Genomic DNA, 22,372 nt, shown 5'->3' with positions numbered 1-22,372 from the left:
TCGTTTTGCTTTGTATTTAAATAAAAAAAAAACATTTAATTCAGTTGGATAACTGTGAAAATTAATTAAAGTTAATTAAACTATTTAAAAGTGAAAGTAAACGCGCGCGCGCATTCAAACGTGATTTCAATACCCCGCATTTTGAAAGCGGCTCCCTGATGAATACAGATATCTCTCAATATGAAAGCTATTTTAGGCTGGGCAATGTAGTTGTAACCATCTCTGAGCTCTGTATCAAAGAAAAATTTGGTCTTATTTGATCTTTGAATATTGAGAGAGTGCGATTATGGTTGCACTTATTGTAAAGTGTTACCATAAAAATGAATAACAGTTTTCTCTTCTTATTATTTACAAGTACAAACAATAAGGTTTCATTTGTTAACATTAGTTAATGCACTGTGAACTATCATGAACTAACAATGAATGACTATTTTTATCAACTAACAAAGATTAATAAATACTGTAGCAAATATATTGCTTGTTGTTAGTTGATGTTGGTTAATACATTAATGTTAATAAATGAGACCTTATTGTAAAGTGTTACCATTTTTATTTATACTATTTTTATTTCTGTGATCAGATTGTGGAGAGGAGTTCAGTTAGGAGGTCAAAAGCTGTAGAAGCTCATAATTCATGTACAGTAAGATCTGAAGAGACTGAAATCATACAGGAGGGAAGTCAGTCAGTTGAGTTAGTGGCAAAACCTTTTACATTACTTGAGTATTGTTGTCTTTTACTGCATATGATAATTCAGTCTCAGAAAGTAGAACTCAAATGACATTCATTACAAAATGATTAGTTAAAACATTTCAAATACACCTGCAGAATATTTTTTCTAGTCATGTATTTCGCCATCTTGTCTCGTCTCGTGAACTCAATCTCGAGTCTCGTCTCGTCTCGTGAGATACTGGTCTCGTCATGTGACCTTAGTGTAAAGTGTTTTCTATTTAATCTAAAATATACTTATTTTGGGTGGGGTGGGGTGGGGTGGGGCATAAAATGTTTCATACAAGTCCTATCAAAACCAAAGTACAGATTTAATTGGACTTATCTGTCCAATTACAGAAAAAAAAGAAACATTTGTTGCACACAATAACCCCTTTCTCCTGACCAAAAGTTCAGCCTTCTTTATAGTTCAAAGATGTTTGTGCAACCCGAGGTCTTTATTACTGCTTGACTAGGTCTTGGAGCCACTGCCACACTGTATTGGGAGCTGTGAGTGTCTTTGGCGATGTGTGTCTCTATAGCTGAGCTGTCGACGCAAAGTCAAAAGTTCTCTTTGAGCATCTTGCAGTTTAATTTTCATTCTTTTTATCACTCTGCATTTGGTTTGCAACCTTCTCTGTAGCCATCTGTTGGCATCTAAAACGTTAAACAGACGGGCTTTGGTCGTGCATGGATCCGAAAGGGCATAGGTGTGGTCTGTGGCTGCAAAATCCTGGTTTAAAAAAAAAAACATTTAATGCATAAGTATTGTAATTACACAGAAATATACGAGTAGGTTGTAAGATGATAAATTCACCTTTGTGTTTTGACAGAAATCCTCTACATTACTGTGAAAGTGTTGAGCATCCTCATGCATCTCTTCAGTTTGAGTATCCTCAGTGAAAGGAGGTGTCTATCAGGTGCAATGCCATCACATTTATCAGCAGCAGGTTTTAAAGCCCTCTTCAGCCTCTTCCTAGAATTATTTTGCTAGCGGTAGAAAGGTGTCAATGAGACAGATGAAAAGCACATTGTTTATTAGTTGTATTTAAATGAATGTGACCTAATTTACCTGTGCATCCTGATGTGGGACTGCAAAGAGAGTTGGCACTGCGTTCCACAACAGATTTTTGCGGTTGCCCAAACCACTAAAACAGTCCGGGGTGAAATGAAGTGAACAGATAACCATGTGCTTCCTTGGCTGAAAGTCGTCACGTCCAATGTTATCTAACCATTGTTTCAGAACCGATGGTTTGCTGAAAGGGAACCTGACAAGGGATGATGGAGAAAGTCAAAAAATATTTAGGATACATTTTTAATATAATGCCCTCAAATCATAATGACAGTGAGTTTATCTATCATTACCTACCTGTGGAACGTGATCTCAGGATTTTTGTTATTGTACCTATTTGTGCAATTATATGCAGAACAACTTTTCGGCATCTTTGCCCCGAACAAAGATGGCGGCTATGAAAAGCCCCGCAGTGTCTCAAAAGCTTTTACACGAACATGTTATTTGCTGTATTATTTGATATACATACATTATATTACAATCAATAAAAAACCACTTTGAGGCAACATTTCTTTATTCACTAAAGCAATCATTGAAACGAACTGAATAATATTTGTTTCAGTTATGTTTTCCGGTTATTCAAGCTTTTCAAAATAAAAGTCCACGGGTCCTAAATGCACGTTAGTAACTAATTTAAAGAAATCTTCTTAACCTATTAAATACTTCTGGAAAACATTATAATAAAAATAATTTTATAGTCAACTATAAATGGAAGAGTAGATTTGATGTGAACATTTTTATATGACATAATCAGAGCTGTTTAATTAAAGTTCCCCCTTTGTCAAAGGAAGCATATAAAGCATGTTATAATACAGTTTCCATATTTAAAACATAATTATCATTTAATCCGATTAGGTAACAATTGTTAAATTGGTCCAATTCGTCCACAGGACCTTGATATTTTCATTTTCTTTGCTGTATTTTACTTTAAATAACGCTTTAAAGCGTTTGAGATCGTTTTATGTAGTAAACACCCATAGAGAAACTAGAGAAAAAAATAATAATTCTAGTATTTTCATATCTGCGTCGTGCTGCCTAATATGAATCACGTTTGATGTCGCCGCACATAACAATGGGAGTGGCCTCATCCCGTCAGATGCGTCAGATGCGCCGCGGCTGTAGGAGCGACTGAAGAAGAGGGGGATGGGAAGAATTGTTTTTGTGTTGCATTCCTGCAGTGTGTTTGACCTTTGACCTCATTGTTGTGTTCTCCTCGTCGTCTTGCATTCCAAAGTGAGGATTTCCTGCAGTATGCCAAAAGCTGCTGGGGCTCGAGTCTGTTCTGCGCCCTGTCTGTGTTTACCACTATTTAACCAGTGAGACGTTACAAAAAACTCCCTGGACCGCCGCCGCCGCCGCTGCAACCGATAGCTTTATTGGCAAACCGTTTTACAGAAACGCGTGCGAGTTTAAACGGAGCGACTACGCGAGTACTAGAGGTGGAAAGGAGTCAAAGACCCATTTGGTGTTGCAGCTAGCCTAGCACGCTAGCGGGCTTGCCGTGTATCACGCACACGTTTCATATCCGCTGCAGAAATCCGCACCCTCGCGACAACATGAAGGACAAACAGAAGAGAAAGAAGGAGCGCACGTGGGCAGAGGCAGCTCGTATGGTAATATATTAATCATTTTCAATAAAATTATAGCGGTTTAATTCCTGTGCGTAGGGTTAGGGGTGTTGTACGAGAGCCGCGAACAAAGCTGTCTCGCGCTGGGCTCGAGCTGTGTCGGGTTGGACACATTCAGGCGCCGCCGCTGCTGTTTGTGTATCTATAAACAGTGTGTGATGTTTCATAACCCAACTTTTACTTTTGCGTTGACTTGGCTCTTAATACATGGTTCCTGTATTTACCCTGACAACATAAGCGTTACATTTCTAGGGTTTGTGTCCCATTTGAATGAAAGAGCCCTTGCTGGTAGCCTAGCGTATTAGCAGCAGCTCTGCCTGTTTGACCCTTTGTTTGCAGGGCTTCTTTTAGCGAGCTGAATAAAATGCTGAAAATACTCAGTGTGGGTTCGTTTCCTGTTATTAAAGACCAGTTTTAACAAATGTGTGTCTTAAATACTCATTTGTGCCTCTTGTTTCTTTTAAGCAGCACCTGAGATAGTAGGCCATATTTCTGTTTTTATCCAGTTCGTAATCGATTGATCTTCTTTGTTAGTTTTGGATTCTAAACATGAAATTTATTAGTATTTTTTTATTTATAATTGTATCAGTATACATCTGTGTACAGTTGCAAAACGCTTTGCGTGTTTCTTATCATGTAAAGACAAAACAGCTATGCATCTGCTGTTATGATAGGAGGTTTCTCCTTTATTCTCTACAGTGGTCAGTAGTGCATATATTAAGTGAATTATTCATTCTGCAGTTCATGCTTCAGAGAGCTTCATGCTTTTGTTTTATATGATCTGCGTTTCAGTGTTTTTTTTTTTTTTTTTTTTTGTTGCATTTGGTGCAAATTCAATGGAAAATGTCTAATCTTATTGCAACGACTGGTATTTAAATAAGATGTCTTATGTCTGACCTTCAGTTTAGTTTTGTTATAATTATAAAGAGCTTTAGTAGAAACTGAACTGTTATAATGTGAGACCACATCAAATAAAATGCTCTCCATTAACAGAATCATGTTAGAAACAGTGTCACAGACAAAATGCACCTGTGCAGCTGAATTCGTAAGCGTTTTTGCTTTCTTTGATAAATTTTGAGTGCTTATAATCATTATGTCTGTCAGGTCTTTGTCTGCTTTTCTAGGTGATCATAACAGTGTTCACTCTTGAATTTGATCCACCCAAACAGACTAGATAGGTTATCTCTGCAGTTTTGCTTATGGCTAGTTTGAGATTAAGCGTGAGAAAGGTTGGATGAAGCTACAGAAGTTATATCTGGTAAGAGTAGATCTTGAAACTCAAGTGTTGTCGTTTTGGGTGGGATCCCATGTACTAGAGAACCACTGCTTGTATCATCTATGTCACCATTTAGAACCTATAATTCATATCAAAAGTGATGCCAAATCGGAATAAAAACACATCTAATGTCAGATATCAGTTTTAATTAAAGTATTTTTGATGATTATATCTGAGAATATTATCAACTTATACCAGCAAAACAAATTTCAGGACTGTGCTCTTTTGCAGGTATCACATGCAGTGATTGATCTTTGGGAAGCAGGTATGGGCATGTCTGTAAACCAGGAAGAGTAGTCACCCACCAGCTCCTCACCTGTAGTAATGGGACAGGCTCTCAGGGAGATGCGGGCACAATAGCACATTCAAAACCAAATAGACTGAATGCTTTGAATGCAAGTGCTGCTTACTACCTGCCATCATATTTCAATTCCATTAATTATAGGACGATCAGGTCTTGTAAATGATTCAGTTGTATGAGTGATTAAGAAGCTTCAAAGAGCATTGCAGCATTATATAATGACATTGAAACAAAGCAGCAGTGTGAAATGGCAGCTTTGGGAGTCAGATGCAACCAGATACTTAGGCTCAAGGCCAATGTATATCCGATCATCTTGGTGATACACTTGGTTGCAATAGGAAATGTGAAGCAGGCCACCTATTTTAGTGTTTCTGGTCATTCATGGTGGTTCCTTCCTTAAGGTGACTCTAATGGTGTGTAGCCGTTTTTGGTGTGTTGAAAAGACACGGCTTATTTTGTGAAAGAAAATTTGGTTTTCATTAGTCCAGATGCTGGATGTGGGTGAAGCTGTGGTTTGTTTTTTGTGGCTGTTTTAATATTGCATCCTCTACAAATTCAAATAGGATGTTTGTGGGAATGAGGGGAAACGTCACTGACTTAAATGAGCTTCAGAGCCTTTTCGTGCAGAAAGAGTTTTAGCTAGTTCTCAGAAGATATTTGGCCAGTACTTAAGACATCCCCAGATCTGTATCTTAAAGTGTTAGTTCACCCAAAAATAAAATTTGTCATTAATTACTCACCCTCATGTCGTTCCAAACCCATAAGACCTCATCTTCAGAACACAAATTAAGATATTTTGATTAAATCTGAGAGTTTTTTTCCCAAGAGAAAGCAACATAAATGTCACATTCAAGGTCCAGAAAATGAGTAAAGACTTCATTAAAATAGTCTACGTGACTGTTACGTCAGTGGTTCAAACTTAATGTTATGAAGTGACGGGAATACTTTTTGCGGGCAGAAACAAAACAAAAATGACGACTTTATTCAACAATTTCTTCTCTTCTGTGTCAGTCTCCTATGCTCTTCACGTAGTAAACACAGTGCAGGGCTTCAGAGTTCTACGTTAGAACGCCGGCTCAGTATTGGCCAGCTCTGCGTCAGCATCTCAATCTGTGTCGTGCTGCTCATTTGAACAGCATCGGCCAATACTGAGCCGTCGTTCTGACGTAGAACACGGAAGCGCTGCACTGTGTCTACCACATGAACAGCATAGGAGACTGACGGGGAAGAGAAGAAATTGTTGCATAAAGTCATTTTTGTTTATTTTTTTGCACACAAAAAGTATTCTTGTCGCTTCATAACATTAAGGTTGAACCACAGTAGTCACGTGGACTATTTTAATGATGTCTTTACTACTATTCTGGACCTTGAATGTGGTAATTGTGTTGCTTTCTCTTTGGGATTTTGTCGAAAAAATCTTAATTTGTGTTCTGACGAAGAAAGAAGGTCTTACGGGTGTGGAACGACATGAGGGTGAGTAATTAATGACAGAAATTTAATTTTTGGGTGATCTAACCCTTTAAAGTTGGGACAAAATGAACATTCATGGTATCTATTTTCTAAATGCATGTTATTGATCTTATTGTGAACAATTCATGCATGTTTCAGTTTTAAAAAAAAAAAGGCAGTCAAAATGTCATAATTTGATGTTCCATTGAAACAAGACACTTCAATGATTTTATCCACCCCTTGCATTCAGATGTACCTCCATCTAATCTACAACCAATGGATAGAAGTCCTCTCCCTACATTTTTTTTTCTTTTTTCATACTCTGCTTTACTTGGCTGCGCATCAGTGCTGAAGAAAAGATCTGTCACTACTTCCATTTCATCATGACTTCAAGAATACTAAGCCACACATTTTTAAATGCATACATGTTAGGAATAGTGTCTGCTCTATGAATTATGGTAGTGTATAGTATTGCTCTATTTTGCATTCCCTATGGTACCATGAAATATCTGGGGTGAGAGGAATAGAGACCAGGCTGGCACAATGCACGGCTCAACAGAAGCAATGTGTAAATGTGCCGCGCCTTTCAATTGCATTACGTACACACAAGCTTTGGTGCCTTGTCAGGACTGTGTTATAAATAACTATGAAGTTTGTCTTCTTGTCATTGGCATAGTAGTTTGGTTGAAGTTCTCACAGCTTGACGTTTTTTGTGCCTGCTTCCTTGCAGGAAGTGCACCTGGTATTTTATAATTTAATTTAGCGCACATTTCTTTTATAGCTTGTGCTCTTCCATTTCCTGTTTCAATGTCCTTGATTCTAGTCTAGACTCAGCTGGGCTCAGTGGAAGTGGATGCAGTGCTTCCCATTTTAACCACCAAGTGGTCAGAAGGTTACCTGTTCTTGTGCACCAGTACGGGGTGGAAATAATTTGTTCTGTATCAATCTGGAGAGAAATGTTAAAAATATGGTATTGTTATGATTAATACACCCTTCCCCCATTCCACATTTTCTGTGAATAATGTTCCTACTGAGGTTTCACACATGCTACATAATTGTATCTGTGTTAGTGTCTTTTTTTTTTTTTTTTTTTTTTCCTTCTACTTTCATATAGGCTAAAAGCCTGTTTCATACGTCTGGAATTGCTCTGCTGTGTGGAGCTGCTGCAGTTCGATGTTATGCTTGCCGAAACATTGTGCAGAACCTGTGTAATATGGACCTAAAATAAGAACGCTGAGTGCTTCTGTTAAAACTGGCATGGAGGTCTTAAAATAAGTATGAATTGCTATGGTGTTGTAATTGGCAAGCTGGCGTGCTGTGCTTAAACTGTTAAGCGGTTTTCACATTAAAACCCTCACTGAAAGGTTGTCTTTTTTAATTCTTCCTCTTTAAATTGCTGCTACATCCATACAGATACAGGTGGATGTCTTTGACAGCCACATTGCAACTGTTTTTGAGTCTCTCGTACTAAGTTGTTTTTAAAATTGTGTCAAGTTAAAAATTCTTTTAAAAACCTCTCTGGATCATTCAGTTGCACTATGCCTGGCTGTTTTTGAACATAAAAACATAATGTAACCATCCCAGAGAAATGCATTCGATTGGGGCTAGATGAACCCAGAACCAGCCCAGTTACACTTATGGCCATTTAACATACTAAATAGGAAAGTTGTTGATTTGATTTCCTTTGTTTGACCTCTTGCAGGTTCTCGAGAACTTTTCTGATGCCCCAATGACACCCAAACAGATTCTGCATGTCATCCAAACAAAGGGGCTGAAAGAAATGAGGTCTGGTATAATGCATTCATAAACATAAATGTACTGTGATGTTCATGCTTTAGATTTGTTTCCATGTTTGACTGACTTTATTGGAGTATCTTTATAATGGGGTATTTTGTGTTTCTCTTTTTCTCAAACCATTTTCACCCCAAAATAGAAGGTAAGATGAATTTAATGATCTATATGTTGCATTTTTACCATTAAAATCATTTAATTTTTCTTACTTGAGTGACACTTGCATGTTTCTACCCCTCTTTCACCTTTCATTAGCGGCACAGCTCCACTGGCCTGCCTGGTCACCATGCTTCACTCTCAGGTCAGAGGAGACCGAGTGAAGAACAGTATTTTCTTTAAGCTGCCTGGAAGGATGAGTCTGTTTACCCTAAAGGTAGAGAATCCATAAAACCATTTAGCGTTCTTTCTATGCTTCAAACATTTTCACTCTGGTTTTCAGGGTTCCTACACAGTTTGGAATAGTATTGAATTAAATTTAAGTAATTTCCAGGTCTGGATAAGTATGAAAAAAGAAAACTGAGTATGGAAATATATTTGTGTTTTCAGACAATTGTACCTCAAATATAAATTTAATACGTTCTAAAACGTAATAATAATAAATATATCATACAAGTAGTGTTTTCATGGCAAAAGTTTAGTGATCCTTTAGTGACTATCAAACATGAATGATGACAAAATGAATTCAAGGTACACATTTTCATTACACAAATAATGAATGTTGAATAAATGTTTTTCTTTACCATAAGCGAGCAAACGATCATCTAAATCAGACTGTACTTTGCTGTTTGGTGATCATGCAACATCATACCACATTTACAGTATCAAACTGATGTATCAGAGGTGAATATATGCTGCTTATAAAGCATTTAGGTTTCTTCTCATATAGACCTTATCCAGAGCAGCACCTTGACAGGTATGAAAGCGAGGCTGTTAGGGAATAGACTTCACGTGTTTTCATTGGCATCCACTGTAAAAAGCTGTATAAAGCTCCTAGATCTCTTATAATTTTCCACAGCTCATGTTTTCTGGAGGGTGTTTTTTTTTTTTTTTTTTTTTTTTTTTTTTTTTTTTTTTTACAGGAAGTCTACAGAAGTTTCTTGAAAGATTATGGTTACACTTTATTTTTCAGTGCCGTAGTTACATTGTAATTACTCAAGTACCGAGTACTATTAACTACATGTATTTATTATAGAGTTACAGTTAGGGTTAGGGTTTGGTTTAGGGTTAGTTACTTGTAATTATTCATAATTTACTGTACTATAGTAAATTATCGTGTAACTACGGCACTGTAAAAATAGTGTTTCCAATATTTTTGCAGTGTTTCATCAGCTGAACAATCCCAAAACACATTAAATAACAGTACAACCCACTGAAGAGATGTATGTCTATCCCTCACAGCCTTGCTTGATTTCCTGTTAAAAATCTAAGATGGCGCTGCTATGAATAAGGTCTATAAGCGCATAAAAACAGAAAATAAAAATATTTACAGATGACAGTACTACAGTATCTCACAGAAGTTCCTTCCTTCCCCTCACATTTTTGTAAATATTTTATTATATCTTTTCATGTGACAACACTGAAGAAATGACACTTTGCTAATGTAAAGTGAGTGTACAGCTTGTTTAACAGTGTAAATTTGCTATCCCCTCAAAATAACTCAACACACAGCCATTAATGTCTAAAACGCTGGCTACAAAAGTGAGTACACCCCTAAAGCCGAGTTCAGACTGCACGATTTTCAAAGCAGTCGGGTCACTGTTCTTTTCACACTGCATGACTACCTTGGCCAGCATTCAGTCGCTGCTGTGTTCAAACTGCACGATGGATCGGCGATAGAAGGTTTCACACTGCATGACTTTACAATGGGAAGAATCGCCGACAACTTTCTGGCACGCAAACTACGTTTCACAACCAAACACACGCGAGATGTGACAAAGAAACAACGCGATATCACGCGTGCAGGACCGGAGTTATTATTATTATTAAAAACTGTAGCCCGCAAGAAGCTTGCAATACGAATGGCCTGTGCGCTGATTTGCAGCGAATATAAGAAAAAGAAAAGAAAAATATGGAGGAGGAAACGGTTGGGGAGACTGGATTGTGTGTTCTGCAACGAGAGTTGGAGGTAAATACATAACTTTTCAATGTGCTGCTGTTGCGGATGGTCAAGCAAATGTTTGTGCTTTGTTTCCGTTTGATAGAATTGTAATGTTTATGTGAATGAAGCCATGCTTGCTGATATTATGGTCTATAACTCCTCCCCGAACTCCCCGGTGCTCTGTATCTTGCTCTCTCATTGGCTGTCGGTCATCGCCGATGTAGTTTTCAGTCAGAACACTTTTCACACAGCAGGATTTTGAATCGCCGACAGGTCCAGATATTTAGCATGCCAAATATCTCACGGGTGTCGGCGACTGGTCGGCGATTCTCTCAGATCACGTCTTTGCTCATTCACACTGCGTGATTGTCACTCGCGTGAACGAGCACCGATTTGCCTGTGATTTCGGGCATTTGTCGGCGATTTCTCAACCTGTCGGCGAGCCAAAATCGGGGCTAAAATCGTGGAGTCTGAACTCGGCATAAGTAAAAATGTCAATATTTTGTGTGGCCACCATTATTTTCCAGCACTGCCTTAACCCTCTTGGGCATGGAGTTCACCAGAGCTTCACAGGTTGCCACTGGAGTCCTTTTCCACTCCTCCATGACGACATCACAGAGCTGGTGGATGTTAGAGACCTTGCGCTCCTCCACCTTCCGTTTGAGGATGCCCCACAGATGCTCAATAGGGTTTAGGTACCCTCAGCTTCTTTAGCAAGGCAGTGGTCGTCTTGGAGGTGTGTTTGGGGTCGTTATCATGTTGGAATACTGGCCTGCGGCCCAGTCTCTGAAGGGAGGGGATCATGCTCTGCTCATTCATGGTTCCCTCAATGAATTGTAGCTCCCCAGTGCCGGCAGCACTCATGCAGCCTCAGACCATGACACTCCCACCACCATGCTTGACTGTAGGCAAGACACACTTGTCTTTGTACTCCTCACCTGGTTGCCGCCACACAAACTTGACATCCATCTGAACCAAATAATATCTTGGTCTCATTAGACCACAGGACATGGTTCCAGTAATTCATGTCCTTAGTCTGCTTGTCTTCAGCAAACTGTTTGGCGTATGGTCTGAGCACTGACAGGCTGACCTCCAACCCCTAAATCTCAAAGAGTTCTTTGCCATGAGGTGCCATGTTGAACTTCCAGTGACCAGTATGAGAGAGTGAGAGCGATAACACCAAATTTAACACACCTGCTCCTTATTCACACCTGAGACCTTGTAACACTAACGAGTCACATGACACCGAGGAGAGAAAATGGCTAATTGGGCCCAATTTGGAAATTTTCACTCAGGGGTGTACTCGCATTTGTGGCCAGCAGTTTAGACATTAATGGCTGTGTTGAGTTATTTTGAGGGGACATCAAATTTACACCGTTATACAAGCTGTACACTCACTACTTTACATTGTAGCAAAGTGTCATTTCTTCAGTGTTGTCACATGAAAAGCTATATTAAAATATTTAAAAAAATTTGAGGGGTGTACTCACTTCTGTGAGATACTGTATATACCAAATATAATGCTGAAAATAATGCTGTATGAACCATTTATGTTAAATATGAATGTACCCACTGATGCCTACAGAAAAATGCACTTCAGTGGACAAAGAGTCCGACAGCGAACGAGTCTGGAGATGGGACTGGCACTCCAACAGCATCCACCACAGCAACAGTTGAAGGAGCAGAGCAGGAAAGCTGTGACTCTACAGAGACGGCTGCTGCTAGTGGTGAAAATGATGGTGTGTGGACTATTCATTCTGTTCATTTTCCCCCCCAGAATTGATTCATTCAGCCTCTTTTCCAGTAAGTGGAACAGGCTTATAAATTAAAGAAGTGTATAAAAGAACTGAAAAGTAGAGGCCCCATCTTTTCGTTTTTAAGAAAAGCTTTGATTCCAAATGGTGATGAGCATTAAATACCCCGAGCTTAAGAAGCATGTAGTGCCTGAGAGACATTGATTTCTTTTTTGCTTTGGATGTGTGTGTTGCCATGGATACTGCGGCACATGACGCATCCAGCAGTGACCTAGATGAGAGTGGTTTAGAACATGTATTTGTGTGTGGCGTGAAAGAGAATACATGCAATATTATGCCAGGAAATAACAATGTATTTCACATTTGCTCCTTTTTACATGTTTGTTTGTGTGTGGGGGGGTGCTTTTCTTTCTTGGTAGATGTGGTTTGATATTATTTTGAAGCCTGACAATTCTAGACATCAGCTTTATTTACTATTCTTCCATTTAAAATGCATTTTCCACAATTAAATATAATGCTTATGGCATCTAGTATTCTTCTGCATAAGGCAATTACCCTAAGTTTATCTTTTTTCTTTTGTTTCGGAATAGAATATTTGCATACCTATTTCAAAGTATATACTGAATACTACTATCATTATTAATTATAAATGATGTATGAAAGTTTAATATGGTTGTATAGTACTGCATATCTCATCTTTTGCTCAGGAAGTAGCTGCTGTTCTGTTAGGATTCCCACGGGTTCCCACAGGTTCTTAAAATGTCTTTAAAATTTGATCAAATTCATGAATAATCTTAATGGAATAACACAAGTTTTAATTATCATTTTAGAGGTGTTAAATTTGAGAAAAGAAAAACAGGAATCACTATACAGCCTAATATGACTAATAAAATTCAAAAGACTGATTTTACTAAATATATGTGAATTTTGCTTGTTTCAAAGTAAAAATGTGGCACTGTTGCACATTCTGTTGCCTTGCAGTTTCAGAGCAGTTTGCAATCAATAAATATTGTGCATTTATGAGTAGTGAGTGCTTAGTCACAGAGAGGCTAGGTAGTGGGAAAATTCATTTGTGACTTGGTTGAAAATGCTCCTTACAATCGAATGCAAAATTGATACATTTTGGTACATTTTATTGTGATGAAACATATGAAGACAAATGGAATGTAAATGCATAATATAGCCAAATATGCTAAAAGTCAACTTTTGCACTATTCACCCCTTTTCCAATACCAAACAACAGCCAACAAGCATAATAAAGGAATGGAAGTGTCTCTCTAACTCTCTAACTCATGAACAAAATTAAAGTACAAATTGTTGAGGTTAAATTATTGATGTTCTACTCATTTCCTCCTCTTTGTTCCAGCCTCTGTGGATGAGACTTCCTCCAGTGCCTCTTGCTCCACAGAACCACAGACAAGACTCAGTCGCTCCTCACAGGTACCTGCAGTGCCTAACTTCAATTTTACAACAAACCGTCCACCTTCATAACTAATTTTTACATGCAGGACCCTACAAGCATGGATTTCCATCTCACCATCATCCTTTTGCACAGCACTCAACTCCTCCTCAGATCACTAGTTATGCCAGGAAGGCAGCTGAATACATGATGTCAGTATGTGAAAATGAGTCATTAGTGAAGCGCAGAAAGTTGACGTTATGAGTCAGATCAAGAAAACCCCACAGATATCACTGACAACATCAGTCATGACAAAGGACTTTTTTGTCTTTGTGAATTGTTTAGGTCAGGGATTTCCTGATTTTAATTTATTGTCAGATCCTAATCAGATTATTTGCTTGGTTGATCATTTTCAGTAAATGCAGTACAATTGTTTGTGATTTAAGCACTGAATCCACAAGAAACTTCAGTGCTAATCAGCAGATTTTGAAACTTATGACTGCCTTCATGCTTTTTTTCCTCTCATTTGCATAAAGTTGAACATTTTCTGCATAAAGTTCAAGTTTGATGCTCTTACCACTTGTCAATCCCACAATCCACTGCTCAGGCCAGTCACTCATCTTGAGAATGAACTGAAAATGCACTCATCTCCAGGACAGTTATACCTTGTCTTTTCCTTTTGTATCCTTTGTACCTGCATTATTTTATTTTTTTTTTTTTAAGACAAATGTTAGGATTTTTAAATCATATCATTCTCAGATGTTATCAGATGTTATATGCATTTCAATTTAAATTCTCTTCTGAGCATACTGTTATTTTCCATTTCTGTGGAGGACCTGTGTGTATGTGCTCATGATTATTTCTCCCATCTCTCTTACAGTCAGGGAGACAAAGGAAGAAAGCAGTGATGATGCCCCGTGTAGTGCTCACTCCTCTCAAAGTCAACGGTGAACACGTTCCATCAGGTTACAATAGCTCTTTTTCTTGTTCACTTTTTTCACCCCCCCCTCCCCTTTTCTGTATTTCCCCCCCACTCTGCAGTGGTTTGTATACCTGCTTCCTCTGACTATGGATGCTCTTTATCTGAGTGGCCTGACAGTGTTTGTAATTTTACACATTGACACTCTATAATCATTTATAGTGCAGTCTCCTCAAGGGCTGTTTTCCCACAGTTCCCTCCTGTTGACAGCCGTCGCCTCTTTTTCTTGGTTAACTTTGCACTAAAAACAGCATCTTTTCTTGAAGCCACTGACATTTTTGTCACTTGAACGTCAATACCCCTCAGTGTGAAAGCAGTGTTTCTGGTTTGTCCTGTCAGCCCTGCTCTGTTCCCCTTGGATATCTGCTTTGCATTTGTGCCTTAGAGATATCCATTCACCCCTCTTCCTCTTTGTCTCTGTGCCTTGGGATATCCGTCCCTTTGACTTTTTGTGTTTCACGCACATGCCTGTCACTTTGGCCTCTTTAGTGCCACTAGCCTTCATGCCTCAGCTGCCCTACCCACACTCACTCGTTCTCAGAGAGTCTCACCAGCCTCCATCCTCCCCCCACCTTTACCCTCAGGAGCAGCGGGGAGGCGCAGGGAAGGCTCTAGGGGGGGTCCAGGCCCTACTCTCCGTGCCCGCTCCGAGCTGGGCTGGAAACGCACCCAGCACTTCAAGAGCATACGTGGTCTTCGTTCAGGTACAGAGGATGAAAACCAAGGACCCCCATGTATTAATTACTTTCCCTAAGCCCCTTGCTCACCACTGTCCCCCACAACATCAATAATTAACTTCTTTCCAGGTATTATACTGAGTGAGTGAATAGCTAACAAGTTTGTGTCAATCTAATGACAATGTTCCAGTCTTTATCCCCAGTCATTTATTTCTAACCAGCAATTAAGCCATCTGGAGGAAATAGTGAAATAAACAAATAGCCATGTTTTTTATTTAGTTTTACCATTTACTGTTTGCAGTGGATTGGTGCATGCAAAATACATATTGTGTAGAACATTTTTTTTTGTCTTGATGCTATTGAATAAAGCACATAGATTGCTAATTGAATCTTTTGTCATGCTGGTTTCTCAAATGTGTTTTGACTTCTAATAAAATTTACTTAACTGACTTAAACTTCTAAAATTAAAGGTATCAATATCTGCGTATATCAGTTGGGAAGCCAATGTTTGTTCCTTTTGCTTCAGCTCATTTTATTGCTTTTACCTGTGCATAAATGGGACAAACTCATAGATACCTGAATCATTTCAAATCTCATTAGTTTAAACTGTGGATTGTCCTCTGCAATTTTTTTTTGTCAGTGTTTGTTTCAATGTTCTGTATTTTATTCTGTAGAATCTGGCTAAGATCTAAGACCAGTTTGAAATTGAAAGACTGTTTGAATTTCATTATAGACTTGTTTTGCAGTGTGCTTATGTATGGACATTATGATTTTGGTTATTAATTGCAGCATTAGCTGATGTAATGTTGACCTGATAATAATGTAAAAGCTGTGTGGATTGATCAATGGCTCAGGTGAACTTAAAATAAGATTATTGTTAGTGCTTTATTCTGCTATAACACCCTCTGATTATACAGATTTATTAGCACTTCATATATGCATGTATCATATACTCATAAATATGTGAATGTAGACCAGAGTCTGCTCCGAGGATATTACATAAATATGTCCCTGCTGTGCACACATTCTTAGGTTTCATGAAGAAACATTCTTGCTTATACTCAATGTAAGAATGTATTTTTCAGGTCCCATGAAAAGGAATCGAGGAGGAGTGGAGGTGGATTTTGAGACTCCAGGCTCCATCCTGGTCAACACCAACATTCGTGCTCTCATCAACACACGCACCTTTGCTGCTTTTCCCTCTCACTCCCAGCAGCAACTCCTCCAGCTCTTACCAGAGGTGGACAGACAGGTATATTTCTTAAAGACTTTTTAATTTTCAATTGTTACAATTGTATAAATGTTCTCTTTTTTTGTCATCTAATTTTCATTCTTTTAATGTGTAGGTTGGTCCCGATGGCCTTGCTCGGCTAAGCAGCTCAGCCCTTAATAATGAATTTTTCACTCATGCCTCTCAGAGCTGGAAAGAACGTCTAGCTGAGGGTGAGTCTCTTACTATTGTCCTGAAAAGAAATGACAAACTGACCTAGACGAGTGGCTCTAGGCAATGTACGATACTGGTGGATAAAGTGGAAATATTTTTACATTCTTGAAGGTGAGTTCACTCATGAGATGCAGGTCCGCTTCAGACAAGAGATGGAAAAGGAGAAGAAAGTAGAAGCATGGAAGGAGAAGTTCTTTGAGGAGTACCATGGCCAAAGGTTCAAATATTTTGAATCTCAGAATTACTAAGATGCTTAAACTGGTTATTAATGTTAAATTAAAATATCTTATTCTGTTTTTTTTTTTATTATTATTTTTAGGTCTGGCTTGACAAGAGAAGAGTCGTTAAAGCTCACAATGACCGATGCTGGAGATGTTGCCGGTGCAGTTCTAGACTCTGATTCTGCTACAGTGGCTACACCCAAGAGGCGAAGTGTTGGAAGAAGACGGAGGGAAGGCCGTATCAGACGGCGTTCACGGGCTGACCTCAGACGTAGAGCTCGGCGCTCACTTTGCAAAAATACAACGGCAGCTGTACCTTCAGCAGAAACAACAGAGAGCACTCCAACTCCAGATGTTGTACCATCAGTTGCATCACCAGTCCCAGAAGCCACAGCGTTCAGGGAGAGGTGGTCCTTCAAACAGACATTGGACTGGAAATTCCAGAAGAAAACCTTTCTGCAGAGGCAGTCCCCTCCCCTGTTCCTGTACCCACACCTCCTCCAGAATCCACAAGTTCTACCTGTGATGAACCAGAAGCCTCCACACGCCTGTTGCCTGAAGTACCTGAACCAGCTGTTGCATCCACCTCCTCTCCTTCCTCTTCCTCCTCTTCAACGTCGTCATCATCATCGCCTTCTTCCTCTCCCTCCTCTGCCTCAGACAGACAGACTTTTGCTGCAAGCTCAGACTCGTCTTCTTCCTCTTCCTCCTCCACTGCTGCTGTTGCCACCGATCCGCTGGATGATGGGGCTTCAGTCATTACCACTGGCACAGCAGGCACTGGCGCAAGCAGCAGGGAGAGCAGCCCCGCAGCCAGTCCCGCCACATCAAGTCCAGCAATTCAGCTCAAGGAGCAGAAGAGAAGGCCAGACGAGTCCCAGGCCTTCACCAGCTTTCCCGAGAAAAGGGCGCGGCTGGATGAGCGTCAGTCCTTTCGTAACACAGTTGACTGTGTGCACTCAGAAAAGCCACAACCTACAACAGAGGAGCCCAAGGTCCCGCCAATCCGGGTATGTTGGACATCTTATTTTTTTTCTTATTAGTTCTTTGTAAACCTATGTTGTTAATCTCCATGAGTGTAAACCTTGTCTCATATGCATGTTTCTCTTCCACCCACTCCACTAGATACAGCTCTCCCGGATCAAACCGCCCTGGGTCAAGGGGCCGCCAACGTACCAAATCTGTCCCCGCATCGTCCCCCCCAACGAGGGGTCGCGGCGCTCTGGGACAGGGGCGCGCACCCTGGCGGACATCAAGGCCCGTGCACAGCAAGCCCGTGCCCAGCGAGAAGCCGCTGCTGCTGTTGCAGCCTCTGGGGAAGGGGGAGGGCCTGGGGGGAGCGGCCCGGGGGGTGGTACTGGGATACCGGATCGCTCCAGCGGGAGGCGTTCGAGAGAGCACCCAGGTCCCGTTGAACCTGGAGGAGGAGGAGGAGGAGGAGGAGGAAGACGAGGAGGAAGAGTTGATTTGGAGGAGCAGGAATCGCCTGCGAGCTCTCATTCGTCTGGAGCACAACTACAGCTGTCCAGTGTAGATTCAGCAGACAGGCCTCAAACCTCCACCCCACTGACTGAACCATCTCCCTCCTCTGTGTCTTCAAACCCATCTCTACCACCATCAGAGTCTCCGAAAACACTCACGCTATCTCCACCTGCAACCGACAGCCCTGCTTCCCAGGACCAGGTGGAGGAAATTTGTGGAGTGGAAGAGGTGACTACCGGCCCAAGTGATAAAGCCTCGGAGCAGACCTTAGACACCCCAGTGCCTACGCCAAGTGAACCAGAGTCTTTTTGTAGTCACCAAGAGGGGAGAGGCGAGGAAGCAGAGTCCAGTGAGAGTAGAACGACTACTCCTGTTTGCACCTCAGCATCAAATGATGCCATTCCTTTAGTGCCCACCTCTATACCAGACTCGCTGCCAAGATTTGGTGCCCAGGGTGTGGATGTCATCAGGACCTTGGCAGCTTCTCAAACCTGGGAAAGTGAAAAGAATGGTGGTGAGCTTCACCCAGGGACAACTGGAGTTATCCAGCATGGCTCAGACTTGAAAATACCCAAAGAGACACTTGTTACAGCCCGAAATGGATGGGTAGAAAGTAGTGAAGAGCATTCCATGAGAGAGGGGATGCTACAAGGACATAGAAATGGAGGGAGTGATGCTGATGGCAAATATGAATCCGGCTCTCTACCTTGTCTACCAAGTAATGCTGGTGAGGAAGACACTGGAGCACACAGTGATTCAACAGAGACAGCATCTGACTTTGAAAATGAAACTCAAGAGGATGAAACCGTGGATTGGCATGGAACCCAGATGGATAGTAACGGCATGCAAGCTCAAAATACAAAGTCACAGAATCAACCTGTCATTCAGACCTCAAGTCGACTCACTTCATCAATGTTGAATCCTCCTCAGCACCAGCAACCCGTCATACAGGCCCATATATCTAACCCCAGCCATACCCAAACTGTCATTCAGGCTCGCTTCCCTAATGGTGTGCCAAACCAGCCAGTCATTCATTCCCACAAGCAGCATACAATTCATACCCATGCTATAAACCATGCTCAGGAACAGATTACCACTGCGCCCTCACAAGCCCAAGTGCAAGCTTACCTGACACAGGCAGAGAGGGACCAAAGCAGAAATCTACGGCTGAATGATAATAGTAATGGTGTGAAGCTGTTTGTTTCAACAGAGGATGACGCCAAACCTCTGAGCAGAGGTCCTGGAGAAGATTTTGTTTTAAAAAATTCTGCAGGTCCTCCAGTTGGCAGAAGACTCCAAGGTTCATCTCGACCAGTCTCCTCTGTAGAGGCCAACAACCCTCTTGTCACCCAACTTCTTCAAGGCAGCCTTCCTTTAGAGAAGGTCTTACCCCAGCCTCACTCAGTCAGCAAGCTGGAAATTAATCGACTTCCAGGTTCCCCTGCAGGTAACTCAGCCAGTCGTCAACCTCCAAGAAATCTGGGACCACGTTTTAGAGGCCCGTCTGAGTCAGGAGGACCTATAGAAACTGGTGTGTCTGACTTCCAACACAAAGCCCCATCCGTTCAATTGTCTCCTGGACCCGGTCGAAACTTTGGTTCTTCCCCACCGGGTTCTGCTCCATCTCGAATGGCATGTTTGTTTGAGGAATCTAGCCAAAGATCCTCACATGTTCAGTTCAGTTCTCAACAATCAGGAGGTGCAGTGCCCCCAGGAGCAGTACCTGTCATAACATCCCTTCCATCAAACTCCTCTGCTAGAACCTCAATGGATATGAACTCTCAGAATGCTCCAGTTTATGAATCAGCTGTCATTAAAGAGCACCCTGGACCTCTTCCTCCACGGGGTGAAACTCCGGAGAGGTCAGCTGGCTTTCAACAGCATCCTAACAATCTCTCCCAGTCTGTGTGCAGAACTGCACCTGATGCTCCCTCACCTCCACACGGCGACCTTTGTCCGTCAGAGGTTGTACCTACTGTTAAGATTAACTGGCGTCCAAGCAAACCCCAACCACCTCAGCATCAGACATATCAGCAACAGCTCTCTCCTGTAGCTACAGTAAAGAATGAAGTCTCCTCGCGCCCTTCGTGCCAACAAGCTCTGACCAAAAACGTACCTGCTCCTATCAGTGGCAATACTTCTGTTGTAATAACCAAAAAGGAGCCTCTGGACAGTTTTCATGGAGGTGGTGGAGCTATGGAAGGACTGCTAAATATGGAAATGTCTCTTGTCAGAATGGCCAAAAAGGAACAAGTCAAAAATCCATATGCCCGCCAAGCAGACACCTCCGCTTCCCCTGTCTCCTCCTCCCCTTCCTCATCTGCCTCCAGTCTCCCTTACCAGCTATATGGCAAGCTACCAAAACTACAGCAGAGTGGGGGCAATGGAGGGTCCTCATCCAGTTTCAGTTACACGGCTAACGTATCTGTGGTGGATGGTAGCGGCTTCTCCCGCAGTTTAGCCGATGGTGTGCTGCAGCTAAGGCCACGTGTGAGCGTCAGTAGCAGTGGAGGCCAGAGTGCTACGCTTAGCATTCAGGCATTTGCAGACAGTGCTGCAGAAGAAGTGGCTCTCAAATGTTCCTGCCGACTTAAGGCTATGATCATGTGCCAGGGCTGTGGCGCTTTCTGCCACGACGATTGCATTGGCCCCTCGAAACTGTGCGTGTCATGTCTGGTTGTCAGATAATTTGTTGCAGCTCCTCAAAACTGAATCAACTGGTCAGAGAAAATACTTTGACCACTCCAGACAATTCTAGCCCTTTGCCAGTGGTTGGATATCACCACAAATCTTGGACTCTTGTGAGCAAAGAATGAGGACACTGCAGTGTTTAAATGGGCCAGAATTTTTTTTTTTTCTTTTTTTTTTTTCTGATGGGCCAGGCAATACAGTAGGGCTGGAAGATGACTTGTAAGATAAAATTCAGTCTGTATTTTTGTTGCATATTTTTTCTATTGCTGTTATGATGGTGTTATTATTATTATTATTATTATTATTATTATTATTATTATGATTATGATTACAATAATAACGATATTGTTATTATTATTGGTATTATTGCGTGAATTTACATGGCACGGTTGATTGTAAATTGTGCCTTTTTTTTCTCCAACAAAACATTTACCTCATCTACTTGACACCAGTCATCAGTTCAGTGTGAAAATGGTGGCGTTCCTTTTTGTTTTCTTCTCTTGATGCCCCTCTGTGAAGAGAGCTTTAGGAGAATTTTGTGTGTAATGTCTTGCAAAGAAATATTTTTTTAATCATTAAACAAGAAAATACGTTTTTGTTATTTTGTAAGTGCTTTCACTCTTCTTTTTGTTTCCATTTTTATTTTCTTATCCAAAGTGAAGTCCAGTCTGTACTTGGCGGTTAAGCACAGTATTCAAATCTAATAAAGCTGAAAGTGAGCGTATTTTCTCTATTTGAACTTATTTAACTGAGGGTAAGGTGAGCCAAAACAAAGATGTGTTGAGGTGCTATTGAAGAGTATCATGGTATTTGTTTCCATAGCTTGTGCAGATATTTCTTTTAAAGGGTTAGTTCACCCAAAAATGAAAATTCTGTCATTACTCACCCTCATGTTGTTCCACAAGACCTTCGTTCATCTTCCGAACACAAATTAAGATATTTTTGAAAAAATCCGATGGCTCTTTGAGGCCTCCATTGCCAGCAAGATATTTAACACTTTCAGATCCCCAGAAAGCTACTAAAGACATTTAAAACGGTTCATATGACTACAGTGGTTCAACCTTAATGTTATGATACTTAATGCAAATTAAGTTTAATTTGTGTTCCAAAGATCAACGAAGGTTTTATGGGTGTGGAACAACATGAGGGTGAGTAATTAATGACAGAATTTTAATTTTTGGGTGAACAAACCCTTTAATGTCACCCATTTTGGAAATATTTGTCTCCAGCCCTGTTTAGATTTCAATTTTACATTAAATGGTTGCAGTCTGTATATGTATCAGAATACATACATAATGCTTTGGTTTGATTCACTGATTCATATGGCATAAAAATTTGGACCGTCTAGTCTTTGCTATGTATTGGCACCTAATTAAACTGATGAGAACTTTTGTGTGCCACATTC

At 40.7% G+C, this 22,372-nt stretch overlaps 2 protein-coding genes across 2 annotated transcripts; one reads left to right on the top strand and one right to left on the bottom strand.

The window, feature by feature from the left end:
• Positions 1 to 980: 980 nt before the first annotated feature.
• thap3 (THAP domain containing, apoptosis associated protein 3) lies at positions 981 to 2,873 on the bottom strand. Its single transcript, XM_048178432.1, is given in 5 exon segments — positions 981 to 1,438; positions 1,523 to 1,620; positions 1,623 to 1,695; positions 1,778 to 1,973; positions 2,075 to 2,873. Coding segments are annotated over 5 exon segments (702 nt in total). The 5' UTR covers positions 2,149 to 2,873; the 3' UTR covers positions 981 to 1,177.
• Positions 2,874 to 2,902: 29 nt separating this feature from the next.
• Positions 2,903 to 21,691, top strand: asxl1 (ASXL transcriptional regulator 1). Its single transcript, XM_048178428.1, is given in 14 exon segments — positions 2,903 to 3,390; positions 8,134 to 8,216; positions 8,365 to 8,367; positions 8,478 to 8,595; positions 11,906 to 12,059; positions 13,441 to 13,514; positions 14,354 to 14,438; positions 15,037 to 15,156; positions 16,215 to 16,381; positions 16,476 to 16,572; positions 16,685 to 16,790; positions 16,893 to 17,182; positions 17,185 to 17,804; positions 17,920 to 21,691. Coding segments are annotated over 14 exon segments (5,019 nt in total). The 5' UTR covers positions 2,903 to 3,333; the 3' UTR covers positions 20,965 to 21,691.
• Positions 21,692 to 22,372: the final 681 nt, after the last annotated feature.

The sequence above is a fragment of the Megalobrama amblycephala genome, linkage group LG24, assembly GCF_018812025.1.
Source record: "Megalobrama amblycephala isolate DHTTF-2021 linkage group LG24, ASM1881202v1, whole genome shotgun sequence".
Taxonomy (NCBI): domain Eukaryota; kingdom Metazoa; phylum Chordata; class Actinopteri; order Cypriniformes; family Xenocyprididae; genus Megalobrama; species Megalobrama amblycephala.
This window is presented reverse-complemented; position numbering and strand designations above follow the sequence as displayed.